The sequence below is a fragment of the Sciurus carolinensis genome, chromosome 5 (assembly GCF_902686445.1).
Source record: "Sciurus carolinensis chromosome 5, mSciCar1.2, whole genome shotgun sequence".
NCBI lineage: Eukaryota > Metazoa > Chordata > Mammalia > Rodentia > Sciuridae > Sciurus > Sciurus carolinensis.
In genome coordinates this window covers 37,280,353-37,298,895 of record NC_062217.1, presented here as the reverse complement: position 1 = coordinate 37,298,895, position 18,543 = coordinate 37,280,353, and the positions used below count along the sequence as shown (strand labels likewise).

The 18,543-nt window shown below is 36.5% G+C and overlaps 1 protein-coding gene across 1 annotated transcript in view; it reads left to right on the top strand.

Annotated features, from left to right (window-relative positions):
- Positions 1 to 18,543, top strand: part of Wdfy2 (WD repeat and FYVE domain containing 2) — a 157,186-nt gene that overhangs the window by 58,174 nt on the left and 80,469 nt on the right. The window contains exon 3 of the mRNA XM_047552641.1: positions 13,136 to 13,209. Coding sequence (XP_047408597.1) covers positions 13,136 to 13,209 — 74 coding nt within the window. The remainder of the gene's footprint in view (positions 1 to 13,135; positions 13,210 to 18,543) is intronic.

Sequence of the window (18,543 nt, the reverse complement as noted above, 5' to 3'; positions counted from 1 at the left end):
AAAGGACTACAGCAGATGGGCTGTCTGATTACAGCAGTCTCCCTCTTATTGCCTACTTTTTGTTTAACTATTTTGTAAAGTGTGTTCATGGACAATTCAAAATTTTGTCTAGTGATTACATTTGTGAAGTAAATTTAGCCTTGCATTATTGTTATAGCATTTATTCAAATACAGGACATTCAGCATTGAACATTTAGTTCTCAAAAGATTTTCTTAGGATTAAAACATTCTAATTAGAAATAGATTTAATTTCCTCAACATTGAATCAGAGAAATATGTCCTTGCACTTACTGACAAATAATGAATTTTTCAGAGAGAGTTGTGGGGTGGGGAGAATACAGAAAGACAAATGTCACAGGTTTTCCCTCATATGTGGAGTCTGAGTTTGAGTGGCAGGAAGAAAACATGAAAGTAGCAGGAAGACTTTTAGAGATGAAGAATGGGGTCAGGGAGAAGGGGAAGAGTGGGCAAGGGCGGGGGATAATGATCAGGTATATATTTCCATGTGTGAGTGCGCTACAGTGAAACGCACTATTCTGTATAATTAAAATGCACTAATTTTTTTTTTTATTATTAAAAAAAGGTATGTGTTTCTTAAACCTACAAGTGAAGAACTGGCTTTCCAAATTAGTAAATTTATTTTTAGTCTTGTGTTTTTTCTTTTAAATAAATGAAATTTGAGCATTCTATTGCATGTTTATTGTAGTTTCATTTAAGTTCAGTATCAGTTGCATTAATCATTTTCTTTATTCTCCTGCCTTAAATCTTAATTAAAATCAACATGCAGAAAAACTCCCAGGTTTGTCTTTTGGACTCAGATACCCTCTGGCTTTCTGCAGTGTGTGCACCTCACCCCCTAATACAAGTATCCCAGTTTGAGAAATACATGCCACTATACTCAACCAAAATAAATTCATGCTAAATTATAGATGTGGTTAAGTTTATGCCTCTGGCAAAAGAATATCATAATAACAATTTTCTCTGTTTACGAACAAATGAATTATTAAGGATATAATGGTTTTCAGTGAGTTTCAAATTGTCTTTGAGGCTTTGCATGACTTTATAATTTTTTAGCAAATAGATGATAACCACAAACTGAACCAAGTATTCAGCTCCCTTTTCTGTGAAGGACAAACTTCTTAGAATTCTTTTTTTTTTTTCATTTGTTCTTAGTAGTTATACATGACAGTAGAATGTATTTTGACATATTATACATATATGGAGTATAACTTCTCATTCTTCTGGTTATACATGATGTAGGATTACATCATACATGCACATAGGATAGTGATGTCTAATTCATTCAATTATTTTTCCTATTCTCCTCCCTTGCCTTCATTCACCTTCTTTCTCTTTTGTCCAATCTAAAGTGTACACATACACACACACACTCACACACAATGGCATATTACTCAACCAAAAAGAATGAAATTATGCCATTTGCCAGTAAATGGATGGAACTGGAGACTATCATGCTAAGTGAAATAAGCCAGTCCTCAAAAACCAAAGGCTGAATGTTTTCTCTGATATACGAATGCTGACTCACAATAGGTAAGGTGTAGAGAAGAATAGAAGTACTTTGGATTAGACAAAATGGAATTCTTAAGACTGTATTCTTTTTTTTACCAGTTGTGCTTCTAGCAGATGCCATTCATTATGGGCCCTTGACATTGTAGGCCCCAAAGAAACATGGGCTTGTTGAGCAATAATAGTGATTAGGTTCAGGAAAACAGGAAAGGAGGAGGATTCTCCAATTTTTTTTTCCTGTTTAAGTGCCATAACCAGTCTTTTCTCTGGTATTGCTTCTTTATCAAACTTGATGTAGTAGATCTAACTGGAAGAGATGGGGTAGTGCTGTAATCTAGCAAGTTGATGTTGGCCCCAGAGACATGTAACTTTCAACTTGTCAGTCAGTGAACGAGGCAGACCTGGGTGATAGTTTGAAGGTTTGGGAACTTCATGAGGGCACAGGGTCTTAAGCAATTGCTTATCCATCCCTTTCCCTACTTCCCTGTACCTGTATATATACCCATATTTGTGTCACTCTATAATGCTCTAGCTCTCTCCTTTTTTTTTTTTTTTTTTTGTACTAGGGATGAACCCTGGGTGCTCTACCACTGAATTACATCCCCAACCCTTTTTACAATTTTTAATTTTGAGACAGGGTCTCACTCAGTTGCCCAGACGGGTCTTGAACTTGTGATCCTTCCACCTCAGCCTCTCAAATCAGGGATTACAGGAGTGTGTGTACCTGGGCTTTTTGTGCTCTATTTATTTGGCCATCTCTAAGAATACAGAGAATCCTCTAGTTGTATTTTCACCATTGAGTAGATTGTCTGTAAGAATGACTGGCACAGGTACTCAGTAAATACTTACGGAAGGATTGAGTCTAATTATAAAGAGAATATCATCATCCATTTCCCTAATGATTCAACATGAGCTTTGAGAAACAGGGCCCTCTAATTATTTGTATATTTGTCTATGATGTTCTCCTAAAGGGAGTAAAAATAGGACTATTCAAAGTGTTGTTTGTGGTCCAACCTAATCAACATCACCTGAGAAATTAGTGGAACTGCACTGTTGGATTCTACCCCAGGGTTACTGAATCAGAATCTGCACTTTCATAAGATCCCTTCATGATTTTAATGTACATTAAGATTTGAGAAAGAACTTGTCTTGCTACATTACAGCCAATATATTGTTAATCCCTATATACATGTTTAAATGAACACATGTAAAGCCTCATGTGTATATAATGGTAATTAGTAAATATGTAGATATATGTCTACATGTTAGTCAGTCAAACATGACCAGTATATAAGTGTACTGATGTAGATGTCAGGATTTGTAGATGAACATAGTCAGAGTGACTTCTATAATTTTTGTTGTTGAATAGTAATAATAATAGTAATAGTAGTAATACTGTGTACAGGTATAAGAAAAAAGGTGATGTTCTTCACAGTTGGTCAGAAATCGACTTATTTTCCTAGGAATTGTATGCATTTAGATGGCATAGTAACTAACCTCTGAGCAAGAATTTAAGCTTTGTTTAAACTTAAAATGACAGAGTCTTACTGCATAAGAAAATAAGCTACCTTTTGATCAGAGAACCTGAAATAGATTTGAGTTTCCAAAAGATTTGCTTTGCAGTCTTTTCTATTGAAAAGTTTTTTGTTAAGAGGTTATTCGGTATTAGGCTTAAGCAATGTGGTATTAGTTACAAATTATGTATTAGTAACAAAATAGGTGGAAAGAAAATTGAATAAATCCAGAGGCCATAAAATGGATACTAGAAGGCAGATATGACTATGTTGTACCTTTATAGTAGTGCATGATAAGTAATATTCCAAATACAAGAGAAAATACACATTTAAAATATGGCTTGTTATTTTGTTCACTGAAATACATTTTAAGTAGAGTATTTGTCATGTTCTGGGCAGGAGAAGAGATGTTTGGTAGTGTTGAAAAGAAGTTTAATGGAGGCAAGGAGCAGGAGGCCTGGAATGAGAAAGAATGAGTAGTGAAGGCTAAGTTGATAGGAGTCAGCCTGAAAGGCAGAATGTGATGAGGCAGAGTGACGTTGAGCGAGTGGCAGGAGAAAGATGAAGAGCAGACAGATGAGTCAGGATAACACTGGAGCACCACTGTTGGAGTGTCTCCACGTGTCTTTTCCGAGCCACTCCTCCTTCCTCAAGGGGAAATAAGGGAACTAGGAGAAACCAGACTTGCCTGGTTGAAGCTGTTTGCCCCTGGGCCAGTCTGCTTTTCCCAGGAATTTAGCATTTGGACTAGGAAATGCTAGTCTTAGTCCAGACAGGTTCCTTGAACTGGAAACATATAAGCCCAAGAGCTGTGAGACTTTTTTGCACCTGAAGAAACAGTAAAAACTGATTTTCAGAAAAGGAAGGATGAACTAGGAAGGGAGGACCCTCTGACCTCCAAGGGACAGAAAAACCAAGCAGTGATGCCTGAAGGTTTCCTCCTTATCTTCTTAAACTTCACCCTTGATGCCTGGCTGGGTTTCTGCCTTTAAGAGCCCACCTTCTGCTGGATATGCCTATTTGTTCTTAAACTGGCACAAGTGGGTTTCCCTCGGTTGTAACTGCAAGTATTTGACTAAGCATAGCCTTAATTGTGTACCTCCTAATTCCCATCTGTTAAGTTTTTCCTGGGTCCCTGTGATCTTTAAATAGGAAGGACTTGCCATGTTTTAGACAACTTTTTTGTTGCTGTGAGTACATGACTGGACCAGCACAACTGTAGAGGAGGAAGAGTTTATGCAGGGGCTCACAGTTTCAGAGGTCTTAGTTCATAGAAGGCCAGTTCCATTCCTCAGGGCTCTAGGTGAGACAGGAACAATATGGCGGAAGAGTATGGCATAGGGAAGCAGCTCACATAATGGTGATCAGGAAGCAGAGGGAGAGAAGGAAGGGGACGGGGAGGGAGAGGGACACTGTACTCATAGGAATATATACCTCACAACCACGCCCCCAATGAACCGCCTCCTCCAGCCACACTCCACCTGCCTTCAGTTACCACTTAGTTAATCCCTATCAGGTGATTAATTCACTGATTGGGTTAAGCTATGACCCAATCATTTCTCCTCCAAACCTTGCATTGTCTCACACATGAGCTTTTGGGGGACACCTCAAATCTAAACCACAACTGCCCTGTTGGTGCCATTGTGTGTTGAGCTGTTCATAGTCTGGGGAAAATGAGGGCATTTAAAGAAGAAAAGCAAAAAGTAATACTTTATCCTCTTTAATTTCATTGGACAGTTCATCTAACAAATGTTAAATATTTCTTCCATACCATGATCTGTGCACTGTATTAAGGCTATAGTGATTAAATATGGCAGCTGGCTCCTGTCTTTGCATTCCTTACAATGTCATAGGGAAGGCAGACATTAAATGAGTACCAACCATGTTTAGTAATAAGGGTTATGATAGGAAAAGAGGCATGACGGGGACATGGTCCCAAAGATTTCTTGAAGGAGATCTGTTTAAACCCTGATCTCTATAGAGATCTGTTTGTTTGGTTTTGGTGCAGGGGATTGAAAAGGACCCAGAACCTTGTGCTTGCTAAGAACTCACACTACCTCTCCCAGCCCCTCTGTAGGGAGAATTTGGGATAACTGTTGACTTGTTTTGTAGTTTCCTATAAGCTAGCTAATTTTATGGATGAATGAGAAATCAGAACATTTCCTTATCAGATATTCTTTCAAAATAGCCTCTCAGTGTATCCATGTAGTAGCTGCTAATTGTTTATGATAATATCATCTTACAACTTGTCCACCTGGGGCCCTGCCCAAGCTTGTCAAATAGAGAGGGGCCTTCCTCAGGGTGCAGTGTTGAGATTTCAGTTGCAGCCATAAATGTGATTATTTGTTCTAGGCTTCTAATAGATAGAATTCCAACCACCACATTTACCTCACCCTATAGAGAAAAAGCATGTGAAAAGCACAGCATTCTGATTTTCATGGTTGAGATCTTTTAGATTTACTTTACCAACTAGGTTTGCCACTCCATTTCAGACAAAGGAGAGGCAGGGAGGAATCTGAAGTACAAGCCAGGGTGTCAGGTGGTAGAGTATTTTTATTCTATCAGAGGGTTGATTATCATCTCTGGGCCTTTATTACCAACTTCTCCCCTGGGTATGGAGAATAGGTAAAATCACCTTGGCTGCCACATATGTAGTGAATAAAAGACTGGAGGGGGCAGAAACCTCAGGCTGGGGCATGTTGGAGAATTGGAAAACCTGTATAGGTTCTGTTGTTTCCAGACCAGGCAGGTGAAATTTACTTTGGCTTCTAAGCTTTTATGCATTTGTCCGCAAAGCAAATCAGAAGACCTTTTTTCAAAAGTAGTTGCAAATAAATAGCTGTGCCAAACATAGTTATAAGATGTCTTGTTTAGTATTTGTCCAGCTCTCTGCTTTGTGGAGGGATGGCATCTGTCCAGTCTGAGGTTGTGATTGGGCCCCTCAATTTTCACACAAGTATGGCCACCTTAACCTTGATTCTTCACTGAAACACATCATTTTGAACCATCTGCTTCTGAGTTTTTATCAAAAGCCTCATTGAGAGAATGACTATTGCAGATACTAACTTCTGCATTTTCCCACTTCGTGGTAGCCTTAGCCCTCTGCAGAATTGCCTTTGTTCATTGCACCTCAACTTCAACTGATGTGTACATCCACATGAAGTGCCATACGGCTGTTTTTAAAGTAATTATGTCCACCATAATACACAGCACCTCTTTTATAAAGAAGCACAGAGGAGGGATATTTTTCAGATATGAGGACCAGGAATCCTTTGCTTTCTCTAAAGCAGAATTTCCTGAATTGTGTGCACAGTGTCTTGGTCCCCTGAGTGCTGATCCTCTCTTAGCTGGGCAGAGGGTATAGTGAAAAGTGGAATGGAGTGGTTAGTCTCTTCCACTGACTCCAGTGATGTACAAATAAACTTTCCTGTATATATCATAAGGCAAAAAAAGGTTGGGAGCAATAGTTCTGAGGACCTGGTTCCTAGTCCTTATGGATAATGTGAAACACAAAGCTTACAAAGTTTGCCAGCAGATCTTTATTTTAAGTTTCTGTGTGTGTGTGTGTGTGTGTGTGTGTGTGTGTGTGTGTATATATATATATATATATATATATATATATATATTCTGTGGTCACGACTTTTTGTTTATTTCTGTTGTTTGATTTTGTCGTATCTGCTTCTTTAGTGATTTTAAATTCTTTGTGATATGAGGCAAGGAGTACAATAAATGAATTATATTATTTAAGATAATTAGATGAAACTTGAACATGATGAAGTCTATTGTTTATATTAAATTCATTCCACTCCAAGTGCACCACTTTAGATTGGAACATTAAAAATAGTTTGTAGGTTAGAACATTGCCTAGGTGGGAAATTGGAATTTTATTTTTATTTCTACCATTTTGCTAAGTCACTTTGGGCAAGTTCTTTACAGTTGCTCTGCTTTGAGCCCAACAACAGATAAAACTATTCATTGTCTTCTCAAATTTGCAAAAATAGCTTGGTTATTAGATATAGTAAATAACTGCACAGTACTTTTCAAGGTCTTTGTGTTTAATAGTATATACTGTTGTTATCATTAACCCAGAGTTATATGGAACATTTGGCTAATTCATGAGGTTGTGGCTGGGTTGGTTTCCTTTTCCCGTTTGTTGAGACTGTAATCTTAAGGCAACGGTTAACTTGAAATTGAGGATTTGGAAAATCAAGTTGATTAATATGTTCATATGCCATTATATCTGGAATAGGAATGAGTTGTTTTGTATGTAAATTTCAAATGTTAATTTTCCCAAGAGGAACAAGAGCTTTTTGATAATTCAAGATGACGAAGGTAGTTTCTGTCCTTGTCCAACCTTCCCTCCTTAACCAAATTCTTCTGTGCTTATTGCAGTTTGGGGGAAAGTTTATATAGATTGATTAGCAGTGAGAAGTATTTAAAGTTATAAATTTAGCAGTTCTGTTTTTATAAAGTAGTGATTGTTTGGGTGACTTTTAAACATCTTTAACTCAGTCAACAATTTCATGGCAGCCTGGGGAATTTGTATACAATTGGGAAATGCCCATCCTACTGTTTTAGTTTATACTTTATTTCAAATAACTGCTTGGTTCCTGGGTGTGAAGTTTATTTCTGCATTTGTTAGTTTATTTTTTTCATAGGGTATATTATGGACCCATTTGTAAACATAATTTATATGTGTAAAAACAATTTATTACTTTTACTTTCATTTTTGAAAACAGTGAGATGTTATGATTAATTTTGTATTTACTAAGAGGATGTACCCAAGAAACTTGATTTTTAATGGAAAATGAAGGAAAACAGATTACCCAAAGTAAAAATATGAGATATTAATAATCTGAGAATGTATAGCATTTATTTAGCATACTTTTGTTTGATTTTCATCTGGCAGAGAATTGTAAGGTATGCTGTAGTTAGGTCACTTTATTATGACTTAAAATTTGGGAGAAAAAGCAACCTTTTTTTTTTTTTTAATTTGTTCTTATTAGATATGCATGACAGTAGAGTGTATTTTCGTATTACACATACTTGGAGTATAAGTTCCAATTCTTGTGGTTGCACATTATGTGGAGTTACACTGGTTGTGTATTCATATACGAACAAAAGAAAGTTATGTCCAGTTCATTCTGCTGTCTTTCCTATTCCCATCCCCCCTTCATTCCCCTTGACTAATCCAGTGAACTTCTATCCCCCCCCACTTATTCATAGTAACTTTGTTGATATTACTCAGACTAGATTAAAAAAAAATAAGTTAACTTTGGTAGAGTGCATAAAATGTTTGACTTAAATGAAAAATACTTTTTAGTGTTAAGACAATCAAATTCCTCAATACTGGTATGCTTAATGAAATAAAACACGAGTAGGATATTGCACATCTAATATTATCCTAAGAAAAATAAGGCTGGATGAAATACTATCTGTGAATCCAGCCTTTGCTTTGTTCAGGGTGTATTACACACTGGAGGTTCAGGTGAAAGCCCCTTATTGTGGGATCCTGACATTTAACTTCATCAAGATGCCTTTAACACTTGAAGTTTTATTCAAGGAAGTACCATTGTTTATTTAGTTTTAAAGTTCTAACCAGAACATCTCCTGAAGATCAGTGTATCCTGCCAAATAATACCTTTAGCAATGTAAAGCAGTCAGTGTGATTGAAATCCAGGGCTTAATCTTCAATGAAACTTGTGTTTATTCAAGCAAAGTTCAACTGATCAGCAAAGGACAGAGAATAAACTAATTGGAAAATGAAAGAATTATTGGTGTAAACAATATAAATTAGGAAACTTTCCCCCAAATAGAAATACTTTGAAATACTTCCTCTCAATTACATATTTTTTCTTTTTTAAGTAAGGATAATGACTTTTTCTTATGCCAATTATGGGATAATAACATTAGAAACGCAAGTAGTCTCTTTTTCTCCAATCCTTTTAATTATTGACTTGTTGATGTTGGTCTCTTGAGTCTCCTGTGTCTAGGGCTCATGTCTCTTGAGGTTTTTCCTCCTTCAAATTATATGAACATTAATATAATCACCTATACTGGGGCTTCTTTTTTAGTTTTCCTTAATCCTAAAGCTGAATGCTTGGCTTACATTACAAAGATTTCATTTTAAAACTCATTCAAATGTTACCAAAGTGTTTAAAGGTGAGAGACTGTGATGGGCCATGAAAGTCCAAAGTCCTGATGCTAATAGAAGAGAATAAGAGGTCCCAGTACACAAGACCTGCACACATTGCTTTGTCTTTTTTAAAAAATATTTTTAGTTGTAGATGAACACAATACCTTTATATTTATGTGGTGCTGAGGATCAAACCCAGTGCCTCACATGTGCTAGGCAAACGCTCTACCACTGAGCTACAAGCCCAGCCTTTTCTGTCTTTTGTTATCTTGCTTCCTAAAATTTTACCAGATACTCCCTTTGGTTGTCATCAGCCTCAAACAGAAAAGGTAGATGGCAAATCTTTTTCAGATGTGTAGAAAATTAATTCTGTACTTTTTTTTTTTTTTTTTTTTGAGAAACCGTGACCACCTTACCACTATGTTTTTATAAAACTTTTGGGGGAAGGTAGGAAGCTAGAGTATAACACCAGGAAAAGCAGTGGCAAGTCCTTGAATTTCAGTTATTTGGTTAATGTAAGAGAAGTCTCTGGCTGTGTACGTATAACATGGTATACGTACCATACGCCTCAACAGATGGGATCACCTCACAGAGCTTACTTGGTATGATTATCCTCACTGGGAAACAGTTAAAAGTGCCAGGGCAGCGATAGCATATTTTCAGGATTGTGTATTGTTGTATTTATGTCATCTAGAGCTCAGGGTTGTGAATTTGATAGAGGAAGTCAACAGAGGGACACTGTATTGGAATTTTATAGTTACGATCAGCTACTTCCCTCTTTGGAGAAAGCAGTTTTAAGGTTAGTTAGAAGAACAGTTGCCAGCCAGTTCATCACTAAGGTGCATATTCAGCCATGAAGGATCAGTTATTTCTTTATTACCTTATGAATTATTATTTTTATAGCATTTGAAGCAGACTTTTTATTTGTGAAGTGTACATCTTTGCAAACTAGTAACAGCTATTATGCTAAATCGTATTTTGTCTCTACCCTATTCTTCCTGCCAAAAGTTTCCTTTACCATTTCACCATTACTAATTTTATTCTGTCTCATTATCCTTCCCCAGTTATGTCCCTTTGATGTTTGTATTGCATGACTAGGAGTCATTTTATAAAGCACTAGCCTTTACACAAGAAGTGGATTTTTTGTGGTAATCTCTGTATCCTTCTAACCCCCAAAGAAAAGATTTACTGTAGTTAACAAATCTAGGCATCAGAAGTCTTTAGAGACCATTTGTTGCCTCTGTGACCCTGCCAGGGCTTTGGGTATCCAATCCAAGGTCTGTTTTCCGTGAGAGTGTCTCAGCTGAGAAATCATTGAGGAACATCATAAAGCTCAGCTGTCCAAAACCTTTTCTCTTCTCTTCTCTTCTCTTCTCTTCTCTTCTCTTCTCTTCTCTTCTCTTCTCTTCTCTTCTCTTCCTCTCTCTCTCTCTCTCTCTCTCTCTCTCTCTCTCTCTCTCTCTCTCTCACACACACACACACACACACACAGACACACACTTGACTGATGTTTTCTCATAATGCTTCTTTGAAGGATGGCTCTACCTTTAGGGCACCAGGCAGCTAATGCTGTCTAGCTCTGGAACATCTTAGGTTCAGGCATATGGGTTATAGAACAGAATTTCTGTTAAAATTTCTTTTTAATTGCATTTATAAAGGAAAAGGCTTTTGAATTCTGATAAGTGTTTCTTCCTATACATAAAGTGATTTGAACTAAGAAGGTGAAATTGAGTCACTGTTCTTATATGTAGTTGGTATCATAGTGTATAAATTTCTTGATGGCAATGGTAATACCTTATATATCATTGTGTCACATGCCTGGAACATAGTGAGCATTCTAAATTTTTGTTGAGTAACAAATGGGGAAATAACAGGAATAAAGAAATAGCAATGTAGATTTAAGGATAGCTTATGCAGTGTTGTAAAAGTTTTTTAAATCATGTTTAGAAATCAGTGGATTTTCTAGCTTAGTGGGACCATACATTACCTCTTAAGGAATTCACAGAGAATATACTTATAAATGGTCAGGTGGACAGCTAAATGATAAGGTTGTTCTTGGGTAGCATGCTACCCCTTGGGGCCGTAGTCAAGTTTTCTTCATATGTTCATGATTAAATTGTAATAAATAATTAGATATTTAAAATGAATTTTAACAAGAACAGCAAAATGACAAGATTAAAGACAGTGTTAAAGAAAAATCTTTTGAAAAAAAGAACTAGAATAGTTTTTCTATGTATTTTTAATGTGTGTATATATTTTATATAGCTGTATTCACAATATATTTTTTCTTTTGTTTTTTTCAGCTAGCATGGTAATTCTCCATGCAATCAATAGATTTTAATTCTACATACATATGAGATTATGAGACCTGGCATCTTAGCATTTGTGTAGAAATTTTGCCAAATAATTTATAGGCCAAAGGTGAATAATACTGAATTTATTAGGTTAGAGTATTAAATATCACTTAACTGCTTTTTTTAGCCATATACATTTTGGAATCTGGTTTTATTTTGTGGCTAAACAGAAAGAAAATAGTCCATATTAGTGGGAGTTTTGGGGAATTTTTTTTTGTATGTTTGTTTTCTGAGTATGTCATGGTTGAAATTAGAAAAATGTAAATTACTTATGCAGCTTAGAAGATTCTTTATGTTGTTGATTTGTTCAGGGCCCTTTTGTAGAGAAAAAAATGTTACTAAGTGATGTGTTTATGAAGTAATTCTGTCAACAGAACTTGAAGTTCTTTTATAGTTTAAAGATATTTCTAGATGGGTGTTTGAAAATGGCACTGTGTGTTTGAATTATGTCTTTGAACCTTCTCCAACTTTTTTTTTTCCTGTATGACCTGGATGAGACATTTAATCATAACTGAAAAAGTAGGAATGAAAATATTTGGGGTTGTGATTATGATTATATTGATGAATAAGTTCATACTCTATAGGGCTACTATGAATATGGGGGATGAATATGGGGGGAACATTTAAAAATTGTGTTGGGCTCTTTTTTTTTTTTAGGTTGTCAATGCATCTTTTTTATTTTATTTATTTATATGTGGGACTGAGCATTGAACCCAGGGCCTCACACATGCCAGGCAAGCACTCTACCACTGAGCCACAACTCCAACCCCCATGTTGGGCTCTTTCGAACAACTTTTTCAGTATGGGGTAGATTGTCAAAAATCCCCCATTCTTAGTAGAAGTGTAGCTAAAGAAGGCAGGGACCTGGAAGCTGTTTAGTAAGTGCTTATTGATCACAGGTTTCTTCTGAGCATAGGACTTAGTAGACAGAGGCAGTCGGTCTTGTGGATCAGGGAGTCCCAGTCCAGGACTGGGTGTGCTGACTCCTCTGGTGCCTTCCTGCAATACCTAGCCCTTGTTGACTGGGTGTTTTTTTACCTTGAAACAGATCTGTGGTCATTTTCAACCAGTAGCTCCCACCAAACCTCCTGACTGCAGAGAGTAGAAGGCTTGTTAGTTCCCTTGCCCTATATCATTGCTAAACCAAATACAGATTTATGTGTGTGTATGTGTGCGCGCAGGGAGGGCTGGGAGTAAGACCTTTGTTTTAACAGTCTCCCTAATTCAGAAAGAGTGAGTTATTTCTATTGAAGATGGAGTTTGAGTGTAAGTGAGAGAGTGGTGACTGAAGGCTTACACAGCAAAAGTATTGTTAATCTAGTTAAGCAAATTTATCCTGAATACTGACAGTGCAAGCAGAGACCAGGCCCCTGGGAACTTGTCCAGCTTGAGAATGTCTTACTTGCTATAGTCATTAAAAGGACAACTTAAAAAACTAAGGATTGATTGTAAAATTACTTACTATTTTGGTGAGTGGGAGTTAAATGAATTATTTCAGAAAATAGTGGGGAAAAAATAGCCACACATTCTTAGCTAGTTAGGCACTCCTGAATCAATGAGAATCGTCATTTTGTTAATTTCATCAACATGTTCATTTCTTTCAGCTCCATGTTCATGCATGTCTTTTAACCCGGAAACAAGAAGACTGTCCATAGGTCTAGACAATGGTACAATCTCAGTAAGTACACATAAATAAGATTTCCAGTTGAAATACTTCCCTTCCTGTGGAGTATATATATGTATTGTGATGAGAGTTATTTATTAGTTTTTTCAAATTAGCAAAATCATTTTCTTACTAAGTAAAGTGGAAATTGCAGTGGAGCACGTTATGGTGAAGGAAGAGATTCTGTGTAGGGAGAGCCGTATCAGTCTACTGACATGCTGACGAAGCTCATTGTGACCTACCACACATACAGTAGGCAGGCTAGGGGCCTTAGGAAGCAAATGAGTGAGCTGCAGGAACCTGCCTTAGTAAGAGCAAGCTGAGATACTGAACTTTAATCAGCTGATTAATCATGGTGTAAACTTCCCCACACAAGCAGCAGAACCCAAGCGAAGTGATTTTTTGTTTTGTTTTGTTTTTTTGTTTTTTTTTTTTTAACCTCTGCATGTGTGATCTTATCTTTAATACTCTATGTTCTCCTCCTTCTACTTTGTTTTCCCAACTCCAAGTTGTGAATACAATACAACTCTAGCATGTGAATACAGTTCTATAAATTTGTATGAATTTGTAAGGAAAGCACAGAATCTAGGTTTAGTCTATAGGGTAGATCCAGATTAAATATTAGACCCTTTGATTATAGATCTTGAGGGAACTGAAGTGATTAGAGATTAGAATTTTCAGTTTTATCTACCTTCTTAATCTTACATATTGAGTTTCCATTAGTAAAACTGATCTCTTCGTTATCCCTTTGATTTGTTTTGCTTTCAGGCCCAGGTAAGGGAAGTTCTGCTTTTTGACTTGTGAATTAGAAAGCACTGTTGTGGCCACACTTACCCACAGGATGAAGGGGCTGAGGGGATAGGACCAGCCCGAGCCTCACTCCCTCTCTCCCTGTATCCTCTGCACTGGGACTGTGAATTTTCTGCCTTCAAATAGCTCAGAGCTCCTTCCAACGTCTTCCTGGGCCTTTTCCCTGGGTTGGTCCTTAGGAAGATAAAACTAGTGAGTATACCCTTAGTCCTGAGGAATGCCTGAGGGGGAGCAGTTTGAGGTTAGGAGGATGTCCACACAGGTATGCAGGGCCCCTCAAGATGTTGACAGAACTCGGGAATGGGAAGAGCAGGAGTGGGCTGACCACTGTGATGGAACTTCAGAGAATTACAATTACCAGTCTTGCCAGGTATTTGAAGGTCTATTTGTCAGTGTTAGAGTTAAGGCCACATGCTACTTAATAGTCTAACTTGTAATTATTTTTTTTTCTTTTTTTGGCACTGGGGATTGAACACGGGCTTCACATATCCCTTGGCAAGTGCTTTGCCACTAAGCTATTTTCCCAACACTTTTTATTTTTATTTTGAAATTGAGTCTTGTTAAATTGCTTAGGCTATACCTGAACCCATGATTTTCTTCCCTCAGCCTCCCAGGTAACTGAGATGCCAGTATTCACCACTGTGCATCATTTTGAAATTTATTTAGGTGTATGAAATATGGGCCTCCATTTGTAGTCTTAATCCTAGTCCTTACCAGTGTTAGGGGTGGGCCTGAAATTTTCTGATCTTTAGTCAAAACATTTGTGGAGTGGCCTTTATGGAAATATTGAATAATATTGTTAAGTATATATCAGCCTATTGGCAAATATTTATGGAATTTCCATAATATCCAATGCGTTTGGTAGGCTTAGACACCATTTCTTAGGATAGAAGTTTGTAATATCCACCTTTATATAGTTTAAGAAGAGGATGTGTTGTTTATAGGATAAATACATTTTTAAAAGATTAGAGGAAACTGTACATGCAACACATGTCTATAATCGCAGCAATTTGGGAAGCTGAGGCAGGAGGATTGCAAGTTGGAGGCTACCCCCGGGCAACTTAGCAACCTGGGCAACACTATCTCAAAATAAAATCTTTAAAAAGTACTGGGGATGTAGCTCAGTGATAGAGTGCTTGCCTAGCAAATGTGAAGGTCTGGGTTTAATCCCCAGAACCACAGAAGAACAATGAATGAATGAATGAATGAATGAATGAATGAATAATAAAAGGATTTGATTGTTCGATTAACCAAAGTGTTTTACAAAGGAAATCGAAAAGATGAGTTGAGATTCATGAATTACCCAACAGATCATAGAATCGTGTGCATGACATTCATTGTCCCAGAAAAGTCTTAGATGTATATTACTTATGGGTGGTTCTCTGCACTTTTGAGATATTGGTGATGAGTGTGTGCTGATAAATTTGACTTTGAAGGCAAGATAGGTGAGCAAAGTAAGTGATGGAGAATTCTAAATATTTATAATATAGAAGAGGAGAAACCATCTTAGCCATTAATCCTTTTAGTTAGTGAAACCGCCAGAGAACTGGAGCATCTGTCAGGTACAGGGACTTGGTCACTTCCTTGGCTGTGTCAGAACAGTTGAGATAACAAACCTTACCTTTCTTTGATCTTTCAAAAAAGGATTGAGAACCCTGGCTTATATGAAATAATTTCCTTAAAAGTGCCTCCTTTATGTTATTGAAGAAAATGAATTGTACACTCTGCCTTTTCTCATCTGAGGAATTGTAAAGAACTCTGAGTTAGGGGAACATGCATTGAAAGAGCAGCATGTTCAAGGTTCAGGATTCTCATTGATCACTATAACAACAGGTTCTTTGCTGAAAATAGAGTTTTAGCTGTTAATAGTTTACTCTCTAGACATGGGAAATCCTACTTCAGAAACTACACATTATTTCCTGAATATAGCAAATTTTAAAAAGAAACACTGGTTAAATCTTTTAAAATAAATAAAGGACAAAAATCAAAAAGTAAATCCATGTTTCACTTTATTTTGCTAAATACAAAACACTTTGTGAACTTTTGAACAATTCAACTTAAGTTAGTAAGTAATGAATTAGAGATGAAGTAGAGATAACAAATATGGACTATTCTTTAAGAAGATCTTGGTCACAAAGGAAGGAGAGGGTAAGTCCTGAAACTAGACTGGACAGGAGACAAACAGCAAGAGAATACACAACAATTTGGAGAATTAGGTATGGGCAAGGATGAGGACAGTTTTGAGATGGAAGGGGAAAAGAAACAAATATTCAGTTTTGACATGTAGAAGAATGCCTTTTCTCCCCATGAAGTAGCAGATGAGATCACCTACAGAGAGAAGCTAAAGATAAAAAGTCTATTTTTCATATCTATATCTTTTGCTTTTTCTGATTATATAGTTCAGAATTCCCTTCTTGGTCTAAAAAGCCCTTGTTATCTTCTGAGGCCTCATTCAAATCCTATCTTTCCTATTTTATTTTATTTTAGGCATACGATTCCTGTACCCTACTGATTGAAATTAATCATATATTATTCATAAGTTAGCTATTTGATTGCTTATTTAATTTCTGCTTTGTGAAATGTTTTCAAATCTGTCTCTTATATTAAAGTGTTGAGTGTTAAGGAGTTGGCCAGTGCTTTTATTCATCTCTTCTTCAGCAGATTTTAGTGTAATTCTTTATAAGAATTAGGAACTCAATGAATAATTTGTTAAATAAATTTACTGACTAAAGTACAAACTCTATTATCGTTTTAGTGTAGTTGGTTGTAACAAGGACCTGCTTAAATTCCAAGATAGTATATTATAATTCTGTTAGTACACAAAATATTTTTCAAATGGAAAAGTTGTGCCAATACTTTAATTCATCTTGAGTTTTCAGAAATGTATTAATATTGAAAGCAGTCAAATTATGCTAACTACTATCCTTGCCCAAGTAGGACTTTGAAATTTTCACTTATTTTGCCTCATGTATTCTAGCCAACCAACAAATATCTAAATATCAGCAGTGTACAAAAGATACTCAGTTCTAACATAGCATGGTTTATAATATGGTTGAGGAAACCATAAAAAATGAAGTATGAATAAGTAACAGTAAACAAACAATAGTGCACTAATAATGAGCATGACGTTGGTAGCGTAGTGAGGTAAGAAGAGAGAGGAAACGATGGTCTGGGACAGCTCTCTGAAAACTGGATGTGAGCTGGATTTAGAAGAAAGGCTGTGATTTGATTAGCTAAAGATAGGAAGGTAAGGTATTTAAGGCAATATTGCTGACATGGGAGAAAAACATGGAGGTAAAGGGGGTAAGAAATGCTTGGAGAGAAGTCAGTCCATGTGGAAATGGGATTTGTGAAAACCTTTACTCAGGATGAGTAGATAACATTGTGTAAGGAGCTAGACCCCTAATGTGGAAGAGTCCCTCCACTCCACCCCAAGACTTTCTACTGTATTTAGAGGGAATAATTGACTAGAAAGGAAATGTCAACATAGAAATACAGAGTTTCTATTTAACCTATTTTTCACCAATGCTACTGGATATCGGCTATAGGATAGTAATATAGATGTTTATATGTTCATCTTTATATGTTTTCTTCTTCATCAAAACTGTTAGGGAACCAAAATTTTATTAATATCTTGCCAATATAAATTTATAGCCATTGAAGAGTTTGTGAAGACATCCTTGAAATAATAAACTCTCTGTTCTCTTGACAATTACAGTTATGTGTGTGTTAGGCTAAGTTTGAGATGAGTGGAAAGGATTGATCAATGTAATGGTTAGCATCCAGAACAGTGATTATTATATAAAAATAAATGCTGTTGATCATTTATAAAAATAAATGCTGTTGATTGTTTTTGTAGGTCTTATGATTTTTATATTCATAATATATATTACAAGTAGTTCACATAGGTTATCCAAGGGAATGGAAAAGGAATGAGAACTAAACATTTATTGAACATTTACCATGGGCACTCTGGGTTGCCTCCATTGCCTCATTCCAGCTTTGCAATCATCTGTGAGGTAGTGGTGTTACAAATTGCGTGTCTCAGTGAAGGACTGGACTGAGGCCTGGAGAGTCTACTGCCTTCACCAGCCTATTTAGCTAAAATTAACAGCCACCTGACATGGGAACTCTGTGTGTCTTGAAGCCTAGATATGCTCCTCAGTTTAGGGGTCTCTATCCTTCTTAGAATGAATTACCTGAAGGCAAATATTATATTATGTCTCTTTCAGTTTTGTGTCCTAAGAGAACCTCTGCAGATGCTTTGTTAACATATCAGCTAAATGGAGAAAAGGCATTTCAACTCATCTCTTTAGGGCGTCCAAACAGAATTAGGCATTATGCCAGCAGAACTTTAATATATACTCTCAACAGTTGACACAGTATGAACAGATCCTGGTTTAAATGACTGGTTTTGACATATAGAAGAATTTGCTATCCATTTTCTGCTTCTTGAAATTCATACTTGAGATACATCAAGCAGCCAAATAAGAATGGAGGTAGAGCCGTTGCCCGGCATATGAAAGGTCCTGGCTTCCA